General features: G+C 49.3%; 2 protein-coding genes across 4 annotated transcripts; both read left to right on the plus strand.

Annotated features, from left to right (window-relative positions):
* The first annotated feature begins 2,197 nt into the window (after positions 1–2,197).
* LOC136367649 (E3 ubiquitin/ISG15 ligase TRIM25-like) lies at positions 2,198–7,143 on the plus strand. The gene is made up of 6 exons (XM_066329444.1): positions 2,198–2,960; positions 3,563–3,658; positions 4,028–4,261; positions 4,356–4,378; positions 5,264–5,442; positions 6,045–7,143. The coding sequence occupies exons 1-6, from the start codon at positions 2,349–2,351 to the stop codon at positions 6,113–6,115; spliced, it is 1,215 nt and encodes a 404-aa protein (XP_066185541.1). The 5' UTR covers positions 2,198–2,348; the 3' UTR covers positions 6,116–7,143.
* A 330-nt stretch (positions 7,144–7,473) lies between these two features.
* On the plus strand, positions 7,474–16,026 carry LOC136367648 (E3 ubiquitin/ISG15 ligase TRIM25-like). 3 transcript variants are annotated; one of them, XR_010744714.1, is made up of 8 exons: positions 7,474–8,149; positions 9,338–9,433; positions 9,967–10,203; positions 10,360–10,382; positions 11,500–11,636; positions 12,015–12,052; positions 12,144–12,293; positions 13,183–13,225. XR_010744714.1 is itself a non-coding variant. In XM_066329442.1 (7 exons), exons 1-7 carry the CDS (start codon positions 7,541–7,543, stop codon positions 12,237–12,239), a joined length of 1,236 nt encoding a protein of 411 aa, XP_066185539.1. In that variant the 5' UTR covers positions 7,474–7,540; the 3' UTR covers positions 12,240–13,176. The 3 variants fall into 3 exon arrangements, 2 of the variants coding, with proteins under 2 accessions (XP_066185539.1, XP_066185538.1); XM_066329442.1 differs by lacking the exon at positions 13,183–13,225 and having other exon boundaries at positions 12,144–13,176; XM_066329441.1 differs by lacking the exon at positions 12,144–12,293 and having other exon boundaries at positions 7,475–8,149; positions 13,183–16,026.
* The last annotated feature ends 564 nt before the right edge of the window (positions 16,027–16,590 follow it).

Below are 16,590 nucleotides of genomic sequence, written 5' to 3' on the forward strand. Positions count from 1 at the left end.
GAAGCAGAGGAGCAGGCTCTGGGAGCTGAACTGCTCTCCCAGGGGCATGTCCATGTCCTGGTGTCCTGATGTCCTGGTGTCCTGTGTCCTGTGTCCTGGTCCCTGTGGCAGTCCAGGCTGTGGAAGGGGTGTTTGGAAGGCCTGGGCAGGCCCAGCAGGGGCACAGCTGCCCCAGGCACACGGGAGCCCCATGCCAGCCGTGCCCCTGGGAGGGCTCCCCAGGCCAGAGAGGCTGCACTGATTTTATCCAGTCCATGGATCGAGGATGCTGCCAGGCTGGAGGATCCCAGCAGCCCGAAAGGAGCAGCTCTGCAAGGTGCTGAGCTGTGCCAGCTGCTGGTTCGGGCTGATTTGCACCAATTTAGGCAGCAGCTCTACCCCTGCCTGTCTCCACACATCTGTGGGAGCCCAGTGGGAGTCCTCCAGCCAGAACCAGCCTCCCACCCCAAACCCAGCCCTTCATCCCTGCTACTGCTGCACCCAGAGTGGAGAGCTGGTGGGAAGCCCACTCCCTGCTGCTTTCCAAAACCAGCTGGCTTCAAGGCCACCAAAGAGAAATGTTTTTCTGAGAGACATCAGGCACTGTGATGCCAGTAGTGCCCAGATGGATGAAAACATGAATTTGGAGGGGGGAAATGTGGGAATGCAGCTGGGACAGGCAGTGGTGGGGTGCCCAGGGAGGAGAGAGGCACACAAAGGAAGGGTCTGCAGGGGAGGACAGACCCAGAGCCAATTTTCGTCCTCCCAGCCCAACTTGTGTCTCCAACACTGCATTCCCAGGCAGCCTCCTGGAAAATAAAGCACTGATACTGTTTATTGAATATGACTGTTTATTGAGGATAATTCCTGCAAGCAGATCTAGTCTGAAGGGAGCTGTTGGTGAACGTTGACATCAGTCCAACAGGTCTCAGCAATTACTTCCAACCCTTTGGGAAAATCCCAGCAGGATGGTTTTTATTTTGGTATAATTTTGTGATAAAACAACTCCTTTTCACACAGACAGGCACTGTTTTGGAGTAGCTCATGTGGCTGCTGGAGGGGAGGGAGGCAGTGTTATTTATCTCCTGGCACAGTGTGCCTCATGGAAAGGGAAAATCAGTCACTCAGGAGCTTCTGTGAACAGGGGCAGCTTTGGGTGCTGCCCTGGGCTGGCTGGCACCTGGCAGTGTGGGCAGCACACCCCAGGCTGCTGCTCCTGAGCGCTGTGGAATGCCCACTGTGTGGACTTCATTTCACTGCCTGCTGAGCTGTCCCGGGCTGCTTTTTGGAGTTTCAGCTCCCACCTGTGCCCTGAGCAGTGACACCTCACACCAAATCCTGCCCTGGGCTCTGCTGGCACAGGAGCTGCCTGACAGAGGCCTCAGCTTTGTGCCACACAAGGTCTGCCCAGGGGCTCTGGAGGCTGCACTTCAAGCAACCCATGCATTTGTCCACTCAGCATTTATCAGTCCCAGGTTGGTGTCCAGGTGTCTTTGCAAAGGGGAAAAGGCTTGGCTCCTTTTCCTGGGAGCTGTCCCAGCCTCCCTGCCCACAAGGATTCTGCCCAGCTTTCCTTCCTGCCTCATTTCCTGACCCATCAAAGCAGGGCTGGACCTTCTGCCACGTTCCCCTTCAAGTGTCCAAGCTCTCAGCCTCGAGCTGCTGCACAGAGTTTGTCCTGTTGTCACTGAAAATAGAGAATTAAACTCTCTAACACTGTAATTTCAATATTAGAAAATGGCATCACTTTGTTTCGGGCATGTGGGGCATAACTCCCTATTACACACACCTTGCTAACAGACCAGTTTAAATCGATGTAACTTTTATATATTCAGTACTTTTCCCCAAACTCATACCGATATGCTAAACACTCCCTGAATTTTCTGCATATTTAAATCACTTCTCGGAGTTTATTTTCATTGGAGTAGGGTTCTTTTGAGGGTCTTTTGGGGAACACCCCATTCTTCCAAAATTATTCTTTTTTTGGCCACAGTCCTCCAAAAAACGTTTCTTCTCTTTGAATGCATCTCTCCCATTGCTGTGGTCTGACCAGGATATTCCTTTTTATCAGCGTCGCTCAGACTCAGAGCCTGTAAGCTCAGATAACCATTTGCACACAGGACAAAGCCCTGCCGGGTAAACAGAAAGCATTTCACAAGACTTTCATTAAACACGGCTTGTAACAATTTTTTTTTTTTCCTCAACACAAAGACGCCCACGTGGCAGGGAGAGGCAGGAAGCCGAAGAGAGGGGAGGGACAACTTTTCCCTTCCAAAGGGGAGGAGGCAGCAGCTTTTAGCTCACGAGGGTGAAGTTACTTTCTCTTCCGAAGCGGATTTTGTTCCGTTTCCCAGCGGAGCTGCGGCGCCATGGCTGGGGCGGAGGTTGTGGCCGGGCTGAAAGAAGAGCTCACCTGTCCCATCTGCCTGGACATTTATAAAGACCCCTTGTCGCTGGGCTGCAGCCACAGTTTCTGCAGGGTTTGCATCGAGGAGACGCTCCGCTGCCGGCAGGAGCCCGGCCGCTGCCCGCTCTGCCTCTCGCCCGTGGGCGAGCCCAAGCCCAACTTCCCTCTCCGCAGCATTGTGCAGAAGTTCCTGGATGCTCCCGTGCGCCGGGAGGAGCAAATGGACGGAGGGCAGTGCGAGGAGAAAGGGGAAAGCTCGGACCAGCCGGAGAAAGTTGTCCTGTGTGATTCCTGCCTCCAGGATGCTCAGCCCGCGGTGAAGACGTGCCTGAATTGCGAAGCCTCCCTGTGCCAAGCCCACCTGAGCAAACACGACAGCAGGAACGCCCAGAGCCACATGCTGGTGGAGCCCTGCGATGCCCAGGTCCTGGCTGAGAGGAAATGCCCCAAGCACGGCAAACTGCTGGAGTGCTTCTGTGAGAACGACTGGGAATGCGTCTGCATCATGTGCTCCGTCGTCTCCCACAAGAACCACAACATCATCAGTTTGGAGGAGGCTTTCACCGAAGCTCAGGTAAGAGGCTGCTGGGACAGGAAACCCCCGAAGAGGTGCCCATGGCACAGGGGCAGCTCCTGAGTTCCAGAACGGCGCACCCAGGATGGGGCTAAATTGCCATCCTGGGCTTTTATTCTTGGTTTTGTCCCAGATTCTCTCTGGGTTTGGCCCTTGAGATATAAAACAAGATGTTAGGAATGCTTTTTTTTTTTCCCCTCCTGAGGAAAGAGTTTTTGCCAAAATGGTGGGACTGAGTGCTCCTGCAAGGTTTTAGCCCTTGGTGCACCTCCAAGCTGAAGATGAGCCTGAGCTGCACTTAAGCAAAGATAATTAATGACAGAGTAACAGAAAGAAAGGTGCCCACAGAGGAAATAGCTGTATATGTGACTAGTGCACACGAACAGTTTTCACCTTCAAATTGTCTATGTAGTGCTTGTAATTGTGGCATTTGTTCAGGGGTAAAACATTCCAGTAAACCTTTATCTACTGACTTGTCCTGAGAGCATTCAATGAGCAAATCTTTTGCAAGTCTAGCTTAAAAACACTAAACTTAAAAAAACTGCTGATCTCGTGCATTATGCCAGTCCTATCCTGATATCTCCTTCTGGTTATATTTGTAGATATCTTATCCTGGAACTCTGGAAACACTGAAAAGCCATGAAGCTGCACTGGATCAAGCCATAGCAAACCTGCTGAAACAGTTGGAGGGACTAAAGGTTTGTTTCAAGGTCCAATATCACCTTAGGGTGGTTGCTTGCTGGTAAATGATAAAGTTTTCTTTTGCCCTTCTCCAGATCATGGATTTTGAAGCTTTTTTAGTTCCTTGGTGGTTTTTCATGTATTTTTGAGGTTTCTTCTTTGAGGAAGGATGATCCATAACCTTTTCATCAGTCTGGGAGGTACAATCTTAATTAAGCTTGAAAGTCTGTGCCTCTTGATGAGTGGTTGGTGTGTGGCTTTTTTATTTTTCCAACCTTCAACGTTTAGTTACTTCTCTCATCCCAGAAAAAAAGAGCGAGAGCTCTTTCTGAGTGAGAGTCATGTGGAAAATATCCCTTACAATTTTGAAATTGTTTTCTTAATAGAGTGAGGACAGCCAGCGGAGGGCACAGCTGGAGAACCTCTTTGAGAAGATGCATAAGAAGCTAGAGAATAAAAAAAGAGAGGTCCTGCAAGTTTTCAATGACTACGAGGAGGAACAAATTAATCGGATTCAGGCAGAGATGAATAATCAGAAGAGAGAGAAGGATTCAGCCAGCCGTGATGTTCAGGTGCTGGAGGCTCTGAAAAATCAGAAGGACACCCTTCTTTTCACCAAGGTACCTATCAGCATCTCCCTTCCCAGAGATACAGAGCTCCAGGCCTGGCCTGTGCCTGCACTGTGCTAACTCTGCTTTCAAAATGTCTTTACAGGCTTTTGCAGCAATTAAAGCCAGGTAAGCTCTTCCTGAGGTTTAATATCTTTCCTGATGATCTGGCCGAGGGGATGGAGTGCACTCTCAGTGAGTTCACAGACAGCACTAAGCTGGGCAGGGGTGTGGATGTGCTGGAGGGCAGGAAGCTCTGCAGAGGGATCAGGATCTATGGGACAAGGCCAGCAGTGTGAGATTCAATGAGGCAAAGTGCCAGGTCCTGCACTTGGGTCCCAACAATCTCATGCAGTTCCAGGCTGGGGCAGCAGTGACTGGAAAGCTGCCTGGCAGGGAAGAAACTGGGAATTTTGTTCAGTGTTGGCTGAACATGAGCCCAGGTGGACAAGAAGGCTAATAGTGTGGCAGCAGGGGCAGGGCAGTGACTGTCCCCTGTGCTGGCACTGCTGGGGTCACACCCTGAGTGCTGTGAACAGTTCTGGGACTCCCCAAGGAAGAGAAACACAGAGGGGTGGAGTGTGCCCAGGGAAGGGAATGGAGCCGGAGCCCCAGGAGAGGCTGAGGGAGCTGGAAAGGGGCTCAGCTGGAGAAAAGGAGCTCAGGGAGGACCCTGTGTCTCTGCACAAGTCCCTGCCAGGAGGGGACAGCCGGGGATCGGGCTGTGCTCCAGGGAACAGGGACAGGAGGAGAGGGAACGGCCTCAGGCTGGGCCAGGGGAGGCTCAGGGTGGACAGCAGCAGGAATTTCTCCATGGAAAGAGTGCTCCCCAGGCCTTGGAACTGCCCGGGGAGGTTTGGAGTGCCCATCCCTGGAGGTGTCCAAGGACATGGCACTCAGTGCTCTGGGCTGGGGACAAGGTGGGGATGGGGCACAGCTTGGACTCGATGGCCTTGGAGGTCTTTTCCCACCTCAGTGATTCTGTGGTTCTGTGATTCCTTCTGCATGTTTTAGACAACACAAGCCACTTCCTAGGATGGATGGTGTGACGGTGCCCAAACCACCCATTGCTTTGGATAAATCAACAACAGATGCTATTCAGTCTTCTTTCCACCAATTTGTCTCAAACATGGAGCGCTCCTTTAGGCCACCGCCGCCGCCAAAAGTATCATTTATAAAACCACCACCTACTAGTAAGTGCTCATTTCACTATGTCAAAAGCAAGATGGAGAAGTCCATAAAACATTTTGAAGACAGAACTTTAATGAGACGCCAAGTACACTGAGTACTTCTAGGAGTGCTGACTCCTTACACTGTGTGTTTACTTGCACGTGTGTGTGCTGCAAAGGGAGCTGGTCCTGGAATTCAGGGCTTTGGGGCATGCCTTGAATACACCTTACTAAACCAGGCTATGGATAAAAAGGCTTGAAAGTTCCAGGAGTTTTCTGAGAGGATTAAGAAGAATAATATCTCTCTGGCATCCCTTTGATTCAAGGGGAAAGTTAAGAACTCATCACAGCAGCAGCACGGTGGAGTTTGCTTAGGACATAGATAACCTGCTCTTTCTGTGTAAATACTTCTACTCCTTTGCAATGCTTTGTAAGTTCAGCCTACAGTCCCAGAGCTGTGCACAGTGGGACATTTGTCTGGCTGAATTGATGAAATTAGGGTTTCCTGGGTACTGCTCTCTGGATGGAGTTTCAGCCCTCCCTGGCAGCAAGCCTCGGGTCAGGACAGAGGCAGACTCCAAATCTCCACAATTATCTGTTAATCATAATGCTTTTTTTCTGTTTAGGTTACAGCTCATTTGGTGGATTCAACTATGGTCCCGCACCTGGACCTGACTATAGTTTTATTTTCAAGTAGCCGAACGAACTACAAATTCAGTGGCAGTCATAATGATAACAATCATAGAAAGGAGGGAAGAGAGATAGAAAACGCAGTCGAAACTAACAATGCACAGCACAATTGCTCCCCCATCACCTGCTGTCTGATGTCCAGCCACTGTTCCTGGGCAGCAATTGGCTCCTTCTGGCCATCTCCCCCCAGTTCATATACTGGGCATGGTGTTCTACGGTGTGGAATATCCCTTTGGCCAGTTTGGGTCACCAGCCCCAGCTGTGCTCCTTCCCAGCTTTTTGTGCACCTCCTCGCTGGCAGAGCATGAGGCATGGAAAGGTCCTTGGCTCAGGTTAAAGGCTGCTCAGCAACAGCCAAACCATCAGTGTGTTATCAATGTTATTCTCTACTGAACCCAAAACTGTACCAGCTGCTGAGAAGAGGATGAATTCTATCTGTCCCAGCCCAAACCAGGACAGGACTCCAATACACACAGTGCCATCTCACACGTGCAGGGCGACCAGAGCTGCTGGAGGAGGACACCAGCATTGAGAGCTGCTGGAAGCTTGGAACTGTTTGTGCCTGGTTTGAATGCTGCCTGCAAATGCCTCGCAGTTACCTCTGTGAGTTCCATAGGTTAAAGATATCAATGGCAGAAGAAACACTCTGTCTTTTCATGATGTGTCTATCGAGGCTGGACATCCTGCTAAGAACTTCAGGCTTATAGAGACAGGAACCGTCCCTTTGAAGTGTCCCATCCCTGCTGCCACCAGCAGGTTGAAGCTCCTGTAATGATGTGGGGACAATTTTTCATTTCCAGGCCTAGAAATTTTGAGCGTTGCACGGAGGCTGTGCCAAGCTGGCATATCAGAAATTGGATTGTGAGCTGCTGTGACGGGGTATATCACAGCACCCTGCCTCTTCCTGCAAGAGCTCCTCTTTCATTTGTTCTGTTAGTCATAATGAAAATACCATTACGTTACTGATTTTTGCTCAGCTGTATCAAATACTGTGTTGGCTTCATGTCATTAAAGTCATGTTATTAGCTTGCAAAACGCGACGGCAGTTTATTTTCTCTAAAAGCTGACGGCACAACATTAACTGCTGCAGGACGAGAAAGCAGCAATGCTGATCTTTGATCTAAGGCGACAGCTTTTGCCTCTGCCGCCTCTTTCCATCCTGCACACGCCGTGCAGGAGCAAAGCTGCCCTGGGAAGTGAGGAGAGACTGGACAGCATTTTCTGCTGGAGACTGAGGGGAAACTTTGGGAGTGGCTGCCGCGGCGTGGGGAAGGGTGCAGCAGGCAGAGGGAACATTTCTCTGCCCGGTGTGGGGCGGAGGAAGGGCTCGGAAGGGAAGGGCTCGGAAGGGAAGGGCTCGGAAGGGAAGGGCTCGGAGCCTCGGGGTTGGGTTCCCGCCTCTATTTTTAGTTTCGTTTCTGCCGCCGCAGCCATGGCTAAAGCCGGGGAGGGCCTGGAGGCCGAGCTGACCTGCCCCGTCTGCCTGGGACTGTACCAGCAGCCGGTGTCGCTGAGCTGCGGCCACAACTTCTGCCGGCGCTGCATTGAGGAGGTGCTGGGAGCTCAGCAGAGGAATCCCCGGGGCCCCTCCACCTGCCCCATTTGCAGGGCCTACCTGGGGCCCACCGCCGAGCTGCAGAACAACTTCAAGCTTAGCGGCATCCTGGAGGCTTTTCAGGCCATCGCTTCCAAAGGACAGCGGGCTGGAAGGGAAAGCCTCGAACGGGAGGAGACGGGCGTGGTTCCCTGTGAGCACTGCCTGGATGGCTCCCAGCCGGCCGTGAAAACCTGCCTGGTTTGCGAGGCCTCCATGTGCCAGGCCCACCTGAGCAAACACAACGCCAAGGGTTTCCATCAGGAGCACGTCCTGGTGGAGGTGGGAGCGGGCCGGGCGGAGGAGAGGAGGTGCGCCCATCACGGCAAGCTGCTGGAATGCTACTGCCCGCGGGAGGACATGTGCGTCTGCATACTCTGCTCCATCGACGGCGCCCACAAAGGCCACGAGGTCATCACCATGAAGGAGGGACACGACAGACAGCTGGTGAGGAGCTCTGCCCTCTCCCATGGGCCCTGGCCTCGGAAAAGGAGGGGAAAGCCGCAGGAAAAGGCGATGGGGCTTTCACAGGGAATGGGGATGATGGGCGTGAGGGCAGCTCCAGCCGTTTCCTCTCCGCCCCATGGAGGGACTGAGGCGTTGTGCTGGAATTTGCTTTCCATCGCCTCCTGCGTGTTGCCAGAGCGGCGAGGAGCGCTAAGGGGAGGGAGAAGAGCGGAGAAAGGTGTTTGGGGCTGGCCGTGGGTCGGTCGGTCCCTCGGGGTGTGGGGACACGGCGGCCCTCACTGCGGCGGGCACGGCTGCCATTGTGCCACATTCCTGCGGGGAGCAGTCACAAAATCCCTCCACAGAGCCCCATTGCTGCTGAAGTTTGAGTGGGGAAGGGAGTTTTCCCTCTCGAGGCCCTTCCCTTGGGCTCGGTCCGTGCTGTGGCGCCGTGGGGATCAGGCTCTGCTCCCCCGTGAGCAGAGACACGGTGAGGGGACACGGTCTCCGACTGGAAATCAGGAGGAATTTGTTCAATCAGGAAGGTTGTTAAACACTGAAAGGAGCTGCCCAGGGCAGGTTTGCAATCCCATCCTTGGAGGTGTCCCAGGAATGACTGGATGTGGCACTCAGGGCTCCGAGCTGGGTGATGAGGTGGGGATTGGTCTCAGGTTGAACTCCGTGGGCCGGGAGGTCTTTTCCAATTTCAGTGATCCTGGGATTCCTCCCTCTGCCACAAATTTTGCAGAGCCAGTGTCCCAGCAGAGAGACATGAGGCCTCTTGAGTCCAGCCTTGTTCCTGCCTCTGAGTCCAGCAGCTTGAAATGCTCCAGAACAGCTGAGACTGAGGGGATAAAACGCATTTCCCCTGCTCACTCACTGCCTTGCATTTGAGATATCTGGGCTCAGTTTAGAGTCCAAGCAAAAACCCTGCAGGAACCCAGTGCATGGGCAGGAAATTGCTCTCTCTGCACCTCAGCACAGGTCACAGCCTCCTCAGGAATTAGCAGAAGCATCCTTTGCAGTTATATGGATTGCAGACTCGCTTCCTCCCCTAAGTTACACAGCAAAATTTTGAGCAGAAGTGGGATGTGTGAGACAATGGCCATTTCAGCAGCTCCACAAACTGCCAGTCTAGCGTGAAACTGTTCCTGCTGGGAAGTTCAATGCTGTCTTTCCTTCTGCCAGGTTAAACTCGCCGACACCATGAGAGAGCTGCAGAAATTTAAAAGTGATTTAGCTGCTGTCCTAGAAGAGCTTCAGGAACGCGAGAATCAGGTCAAGGTTGGTATCCAGATTATTGCTAATTGAGAGCGTCTTTCCTTCACAGTTTCCCAGCAATAAGTGATGGTAACTCCACCGTTAGAAGCTGATGAATAGAAAGGGGAAAGAGTGGTTTGAGAAACTGCCAGAGGCCAATTTTCATCACACCTTCCAGCTCTTCCACAGGAGGAACAGTTGGGGAATTCCACTCTGTATTGTGGTTGCACAGACCAGGTTGCAGGACTGGCAGCCCACAGGCTGTACATAAGATCATATATTTTTAAAGTTTTCTACCTGTTTAATAAAAGAACAAGTGGGGTTTTCAGTGTGTACCAATAAGCTCCCACATGGTTCGCTGAAATTCGTCTGACTTTGTTACTAACCAGGATTCATTTTGAAAAGCCTCTGTTGAATCAGGCATTCTAAGCAAAAGTTTATTGTCTGCTTCCTTCCAAAGCCAGTGGAAAGGAGAGATACAATCCCAGTTGATAAGACATTAAACTGAAGGGTGGAGTTTCTGAGCCACTGCCCCTTTTTCTTCTCTCTCCCTTTAGATCAGTACCAAAACACTGATTTCTAAGCTCTTTAATGAGCTGTTTAATGATATAGAGACAGAGCTTCAGGAGAAAAAGACTATGATCCTGAGTGACATTCTGTCTAAAGAGGAAGAAAATCTGGCAGTCATTGCCAACTCGAGGAACAAAATGGAACAGAAGAGAGACCAGGCTGAGGAGAATCTTCAGGCTTTGCAGAGGATAAAAGAGCAGTCAGATGTTTTCCTCTTCTTCAAAGTAAGCAGTGGTATTCTGCTTTTCTTCATGGATCTGCCTGTTTCTCAGCCGAGTGACCTTTCTGAAAATCACATTAATGATATTTTACCTTTGTTTCCTCTCTTTTCCTTTTTTCTTTTTCTTTTCTTTTTTTTGTCTTTGCAATCCTCTTGGTAGGATCTGAAACTGGTCACAGACAGGTATGTTCCACTTCATAACCCTTGTCTTCTTCTTTGAAAAAATATGGTGTTGATAACTGGGATCAAACCCCACTGCATGTGCCCCTCTGTCCCACCACGCTGTGCTGCAAAGCTGCTCCCTATTCCAGCTGAGCCAGAGGGCACCACATCCCCAAAATTTACAGGCATGGAGAGATCCCTGCCTGCTGTTACACTTATCCCTTTAAATTTCGCTTTCCTGGCTGGATTCTGATGAAAACCCCTGGCTTTGATCAGCAGAAAACTGTTTTTATCAGAGATGAAGCCCCTCGGGATCAGTTTCCAGTAACACTGTCTTGGCTGCACATTGGTGACCCTCCCTCAGCTGAGTTCCCAGGGAACAGCCTTTGGCAGCAGAGGTAACCAGCTCATTCCCACCGAGTTTTGGAGTTGTGGACAAGCTTGGTACCTAGAAAGATTTATTATCACTTCTCTTGCAAGTGGTATCTTTTATTCATATCTGACCACTTCCTGTGCAATGCCTGGGTGTCAGCAGTCGTTCAGTGGTGCAGCACTGCACCAACAGTTCCAGATTCACCAGAGGCTTTTGCAGCAGCACTGCAGGCCCCAGCTGCACGAAGGGCTGGCTCAAACATCCACCTGGCATTTGAGATGTCACCTCTGTGACTTGCACAGATTAAAGCTGAGTTCAAACTGGGGCTGTGAGGAGAACTTGGGGATCACTGTGTACTCACAGCTGTGCTACAAGTCACATCCTAGCCTGTGACATCCAGATAACTTTCCAGAGACCTGGACACCATTTAATATGTTTGGTGTTCTTGTTCTGTCACTGCTACAACAGTAAAGAGCCTGCCTGCAGCAAGTCAAGGCCTTGTTCACACATGGGGATAATCAGAACCCCTCCTCCTCTCTCATTATCAGCATTTCAAAGTTCCAGTGCAGGTCGGTAAGCCAGAGGCATTACCGAATAAATGACAAAATGTAACAATTGGAATTCAGCCTTGACAAATTGCTGTTAACCCAGTTAATTCATGTTGCCAAAGCACTCTCCTCTTTGCAGACTCTGTCCTAGTGAAGAATTGTGTTACCTTTGGATGCTGGATGGTTTTCCTTGGTGCAATGACTCTCTGTGCTCTAGGATTGGGAGTCTGGATCTGGACACTGAGAGTGTGGATGTGAAGGAAGTGAAGCTGGACTGGAGAATGATTTCCCAGTACAAAAGGCTGGAAAAGCAGCTGCTGTCACAGCTGAACTCTCTGCTGCAGGACGTGCGTGGTGAGCAGCCCCAATCCTGGCTGGTGGCAGCTCCTTCCTCCTGGGTGTCAGGGGCTGCTGGGGGGTCCTCAGGGTGCTGGGGAGGGGACAGGTTTCTGTGGATAACAAGGATGAGGTCTGCTCCTCAGCAGTGCAAAGCCAGTTTCTCTCTCTGATGTGGTTTACTGCTCCCATCAACTTCCCAAGCTCTGGATGCTCGGTCCTGCTGTCAGGGAACAGCCTCTGTGTTTGCCCAGCCCCATCCCCTCCTGCTTTATCTCTGACCATGACATCCAGGGGGCCAGTACCCAGCCCTAAACTTGAATTCATTGCCAGCTTTGTTAACCATTAATCATTCTTCTCTCTCTCTCTTTTTTTTTTTTTTTTTTTTTTTTTTAGAGAAGCTCACCAACTTAAATGAAGCAGAGCAGGAGAAGGTAAATCCTTTTCTTTACTTAAAAAATGTTCACTGCAAATTTCTCCAGTTGTTCTTTTAAGGACTGTGTGTCCTGCACTTTCCTGGTTCAGTTTCAGGGAGACCTAAGCAGAGTCTCAGGCCTAAGGCTGTCCTTCACCTTAAAAGAAGGGAGTCAGATCTATTCACATCTCCTGTTCTGCCATTAACAAGATGTGATTTGTGGTTTACAAGGCTCTAACATTGAACACCATTTCTTTACAGTGAGGCTTCACCTACTGATACCTCTCCAGAATATAAGTGTTCAAATCTACCATTTCTTCCTCAGGACTCTGGCTTGGGGCAGTGAGCCTTGCAGGGAAAATCTCCCACCTAACAATGTGATCAGCATTTTGTTGCAGGTATCTCCTGTCCTTGCCAGAGCGTGCAGCCTCAGGGCACAGCTCTCAAAATGTGCACTGGGCAGAAATCTCTGGGAGCTCACCAGGGAAATCATTTATCCTCAGCCTGAGGGAGACGCTGCCTTTGCTTCAGCACTCAGGAAAACTCCGAGCCTGTTCCAAGGAAAGACCACAGAGGGGTTCCCACCAACTGGGCAGGAGCTGGAGCAAACCCAGTACCTGAAAATGTTCCCTAGACAAATCCAAATGCTGCGGGAGATAGGAAATGTGTGAACAGTATTTCTCTGCAATTAGCACTAGTCTAGTGCTCAAACACGTATCTGCTGGGCACAGCAGGGCATCTTTTCCACAAACTTTTTTAAATATATGTTGTTTAGAAGTTATACAAAAGATTTTATTAAATCATTCTTTTAATGGCTGCAACTAAAGTTCAGTTTGAAAATTATTTTATTCCTAATTCTTAAATTCAAAAGAAAATCTTACTCTATTCACCGCTTTTTAATTTTTGGAGCAAATCTTGAGGTACATTTTTTAATCAGTTTATATGTCCATTTATTTGTCTCATGAGCTCAGTCAGTGGCTGTGCTCTCTACAGAACCAGACAGTTACTCAAAACAGGTCAGGGAAAATAAATATTTTCTCCTGAGACAAGGCAGTTCTCTACTTGGAAGCACCTTGTCAAATATGTTATAAAATTTTACTTTATTTTACAGTAAGTGAAACTTTTTCATCTTGTTTATTCCTACTGCAGAAAAGAGTCGTTGTGGAGGAACAAGACCCACACTACTTTGATTTTGATTATTTCTTGGACAAATATGTCCAAGACTGGAAAAAGAGACATCAGAAATGAGATGGAAAGAAAAACTTAAATATTATCCAAAATGACCTCTAATTATGAGAACCCGCCACGTGCTTTGATCTCCCCTCCTACCTTGCATTCACATCAATTCTGTAACAAATGAAAATTTAATTGTAACGGTAAGAATTAACATGGACATAATAAAGTCTCCCAACTGCTGCTGCATTGCAAACTGCATCATCTCATGGGTCTAATGACACTTTTGTACGGTGATTTGTGGTGACTCTTGTCACTGAGTGGCTGAATAAGCAAATAAATGACTCTAGATACACATAAGCAAGGCTGGAGGATTTCAGGCCATCACCAGGAATTAGCTGTTGAAAGCATTTTTTTGTGGGTAGACTGCCAGGAAATCAAGGCTGAAGTTCTGTGTGCTTTTACAGCACTTGTGGCTACAGCTCTGTTCTGTCACTCGGGATAATCAACACATGATTTCAGGGATTAAAAACAAACACAGCAATCCATCTGAGATTTAGAGTAAGGTCTCTGCTGCTGGTTTAAATGGCCCCTCCAGGCTGTGCTCTGTGCCCAGCCCTGGCTCCGCTGCACCCATCAATTGTCAGCACAGCAGAAAGCCTGTGGCCGAATTTTGGGAGCTCAGCGGTTGCTCAAGGTGACTTTGCAGATATTCCTTCCTGCTGGAAGCCAGCAAGGCCCCAAGGGCAGCTGCTCTCAGACACTCAGATGAGGCAAAAGAGATGATGAGCCTGTCCTTCAGCGCTTTCCTCACCTGGGCTTCTCTCTCTGGCTGCCAGCTGAAGGAGCTGGGAGCAGCCGGTGCAGGTCAGGGCTGCTGCAGAGTTCCTGCAGTGCTGCAAATCCCTGCAGACAGCAACCCTCACTCAAACGTGGGATTTGTGACCCTGCTGCAGGCTCACAAAGCTTTTGGCTGAAGATGAGCATCTGGGAAGGTGGAATTTCTGAGGTAGATGTTGATGGTGCAGCTTTATTCCCCCATGCGTTTGCTTGTTTGCAAAGAGGCGCCTCGGAATTTGTGACTTGTTTTAATGTTCCGTGCCCTAGCCTTGAGGAAGCAAAGGGCTGAAAGACTGGATGAAAGCAGGCTGAGGAAACACATTAAGTCCAGCAATTATTTAACTAAGCCTTCTAACACACATCAACACTGAAAATTTTATCACCTAATTACTTCTTGGCTCTAGGTGACAACAGTGGACTGTGACACACTGAGAGTGCAGCAATTCTGCACAGATGTTTGTGCAGAGCACTCTTTCTCGATTGCAGTATAATTCTCCTGAGATATGGACAGAGATTATTTCTTTTTGATATCTTTTATGGCTTAATTATTTTGATTACCTAAGAACTCTGATTCATTGCATCTCTCCTTTTGTATTACGCCCTCTCCCCTCCAACCACTCAATTTTTACTTGGCATTTGTCTCATCCTTGATGGAAGCCTTTAAAAGCAGCTCATTTAAGCTCTTCTTTTTTGGTTTTGCCAAGCACTGAACGATGTGACTGAATTAAATTAAATGCATTTTAAGCATTAGGATGGGCCTCTTTCTGTTACTTAGTCTGATGGCTTTTCTAAGTCAGTCAGACCTGCCACAAGGAGACCTCTGTGTGTGTGTGACATTAATTTGGGCCTTCCAAGCCCAGCAGGTCAGGGTGGGGAAGAAGGTTTGTCCCAGCTCTGACAGAACTCACAGATGGGAACCAGGCAGTTCCATCTTCTCCATCTCCAAACTTAATGCAACAATGTGCAAATTCAGGGCTGAGTCTCAGTGCCCTGCGAGCTGTCAAGGGAGGGAAGGGCAAGGAGAGAAAATAACTCCTTTTTAACCACTTCCAGCACAACCCAGCCATCCTCCCAGTGAGCTGTAGCAGCAGGACCAGGGCACTGGGCAGGGAGGTGCCAGCAGGATGGGACTGGAGGCTCCTTACACAAGGCTGGGAGCCAGGTGACACGAAGCAGCTGAGAGCTGGGGGAAATCACAGGGCTGCCTTTATCTGCTGAGTGATAACACTGAGCTGGGAGCCAGGAAAGGTTGGGAAGAGTCTCTGCTCGTGGGGTTTATGGCCAGAGGGCTGATAACAGCATCACAGGCAGCCCGCAGAGCAATGTGCCAGGTGGTACCAGGGCACTGGACAGGAGCTGCTGGGCAAAAGGCAAGGGGGAGGGCTCCCAGGGCTGCCCAGGAGTACCTGCCCAGTGGAATAAAGCGATTCCCAGGACTATTTTGCAGTCTGACCAACTGGTCTGCAGAGATTTGCTATTCCACAGATGATGTGGTGACCTGCAGAAGCAGCAGGTTTGCCAGGCAGGCTGAGTGGGATGGGCAGATGGTTCACACTGGCATTTGTGTGTCAGCAAACCCCAGGTCCTTGGCAGGAGATTCTGGAGCGTGAGGAGCCCAGAGGCACATTTCTCAAAGGCCAAAGGTTCCCTCAGCACAGAAATATATTAACCATAAAGCTTAATATACCTCGAGAAGAGGAAAGCAGTTGGAAGTGAAATGATTTAATTATCTTAAATAATTGCTTGGACTTTTTCCACCCATTTTTTAGAAAATCAATCTAAGAGTAAGAAAAAAAAAACTTTTTTTTTTTTTTTAGGTCTGGAAAAATAATAATTCTTAGGATTTTTTTCTTTTAATATCATGTTCCCAGAAGATATTGTTTCCCTTTTTCTTCCATGAAGACATGATGTATTGGATGATCCAAGTTTTTTCCACAGCCTGTGCTTCTAGAACAAGAATAAAAATGCTGGATCACTCGTTGCTTGGGTTTGTGATTTCTTATTAGGATTCTGCAGAGGCCCTAAACAAAAGGCTTTGAATACTTTTGTCATAGATGTCACTCCTCCCAAGGATTTGTTCTGGTTGTCTTGGAGTCACCATATACTTCAAACTCAATTAAAACTCCTGTGGAAGTCCCTAAAGGGATTGGGAAGTCAGGCACGGATGTTTTTGACAATGGACATTCAGGTGAGAGGGAGGGAGCTCTTCTATTTCCATTGCAATTGCCTGCTCTGGTTACCATGACATCTAATAAACCCTCACGAAGAAAGGGAAGCGTTTTCAGTGGAAATATCCAGTATTTCTGCACTAAGATCTACAGCATTTTCTTAACACTGAAAGACAAGAGCATGAATCCTGCAGGCTTGAAGTTGTCTTCATTTGCCCAACCCTGTATTGATGGGGTTTTTTGACAGCTCAAGGCTCCACCTGGAATGCAAATATTGGGCAATGTTTGACTTCAGATGAAGCGTCTGCTTTTCTGTGCAGTGGGGAAGGGAAGGCAGACAGGGCTGGGCATCACCCCTCCAACCTTGAACCTCCAG

This window comes from Sylvia atricapilla, chromosome 14 (assembly GCF_009819655.1).
Source record: "Sylvia atricapilla isolate bSylAtr1 chromosome 14, bSylAtr1.pri, whole genome shotgun sequence".
Lineage (NCBI taxonomy): Eukaryota > Metazoa > Chordata > Aves > Passeriformes > Sylviidae > Sylvia > Sylvia atricapilla.

What these genes read in the sequence shown, in the direction of transcription:
- LOC136367649 (XM_066329444.1), top strand. Translation starts at nt 2,349, where the DNA reads ATGGCTGGGGCGGAGGTTGTGGCCGGGCTGAAAGAAGAGCTCACCTGT. An exon ending in ACACCCTTCTTTTCACCAAG is followed by an intron (nt 4,262 to 4,355) that starts GTACCTATCAGC and finishes ATGTCTTTACAG; the next exon opens with GCTTTTGCAGCAATTAAAGC. An exon ending in TTTGCAGCAATTAAAGCCAG is followed by an intron (nt 4,379 to 5,263) that starts GTAAGCTCTTCC and finishes TGCATGTTTTAG; the next exon opens with ACAACACAAGCCACTTCCTA.
- LOC136367648 (XM_066329441.1), top strand. Translation starts at nt 7,541, where the DNA reads ATGGCTAAAGCCGGGGAGGGCCTGGAGGCCGAGCTGACCTGCCCCGTC. An exon ending in ATGTTTTCCTCTTCTTCAAA is followed by an intron (nt 10,204 to 10,359) that starts GTAAGCAGTGGT and finishes TCCTCTTGGTAG; the next exon opens with GATCTGAAACTGGTCACAGA. An exon ending in ATGAAGCAGAGCAGGAGAAG is followed by an intron (nt 12,053 to 13,182) that starts GTAAATCCTTTT and finishes TTCCTACTGCAG; the next exon opens with AAAAGAGTCGTTGTGGAGGA.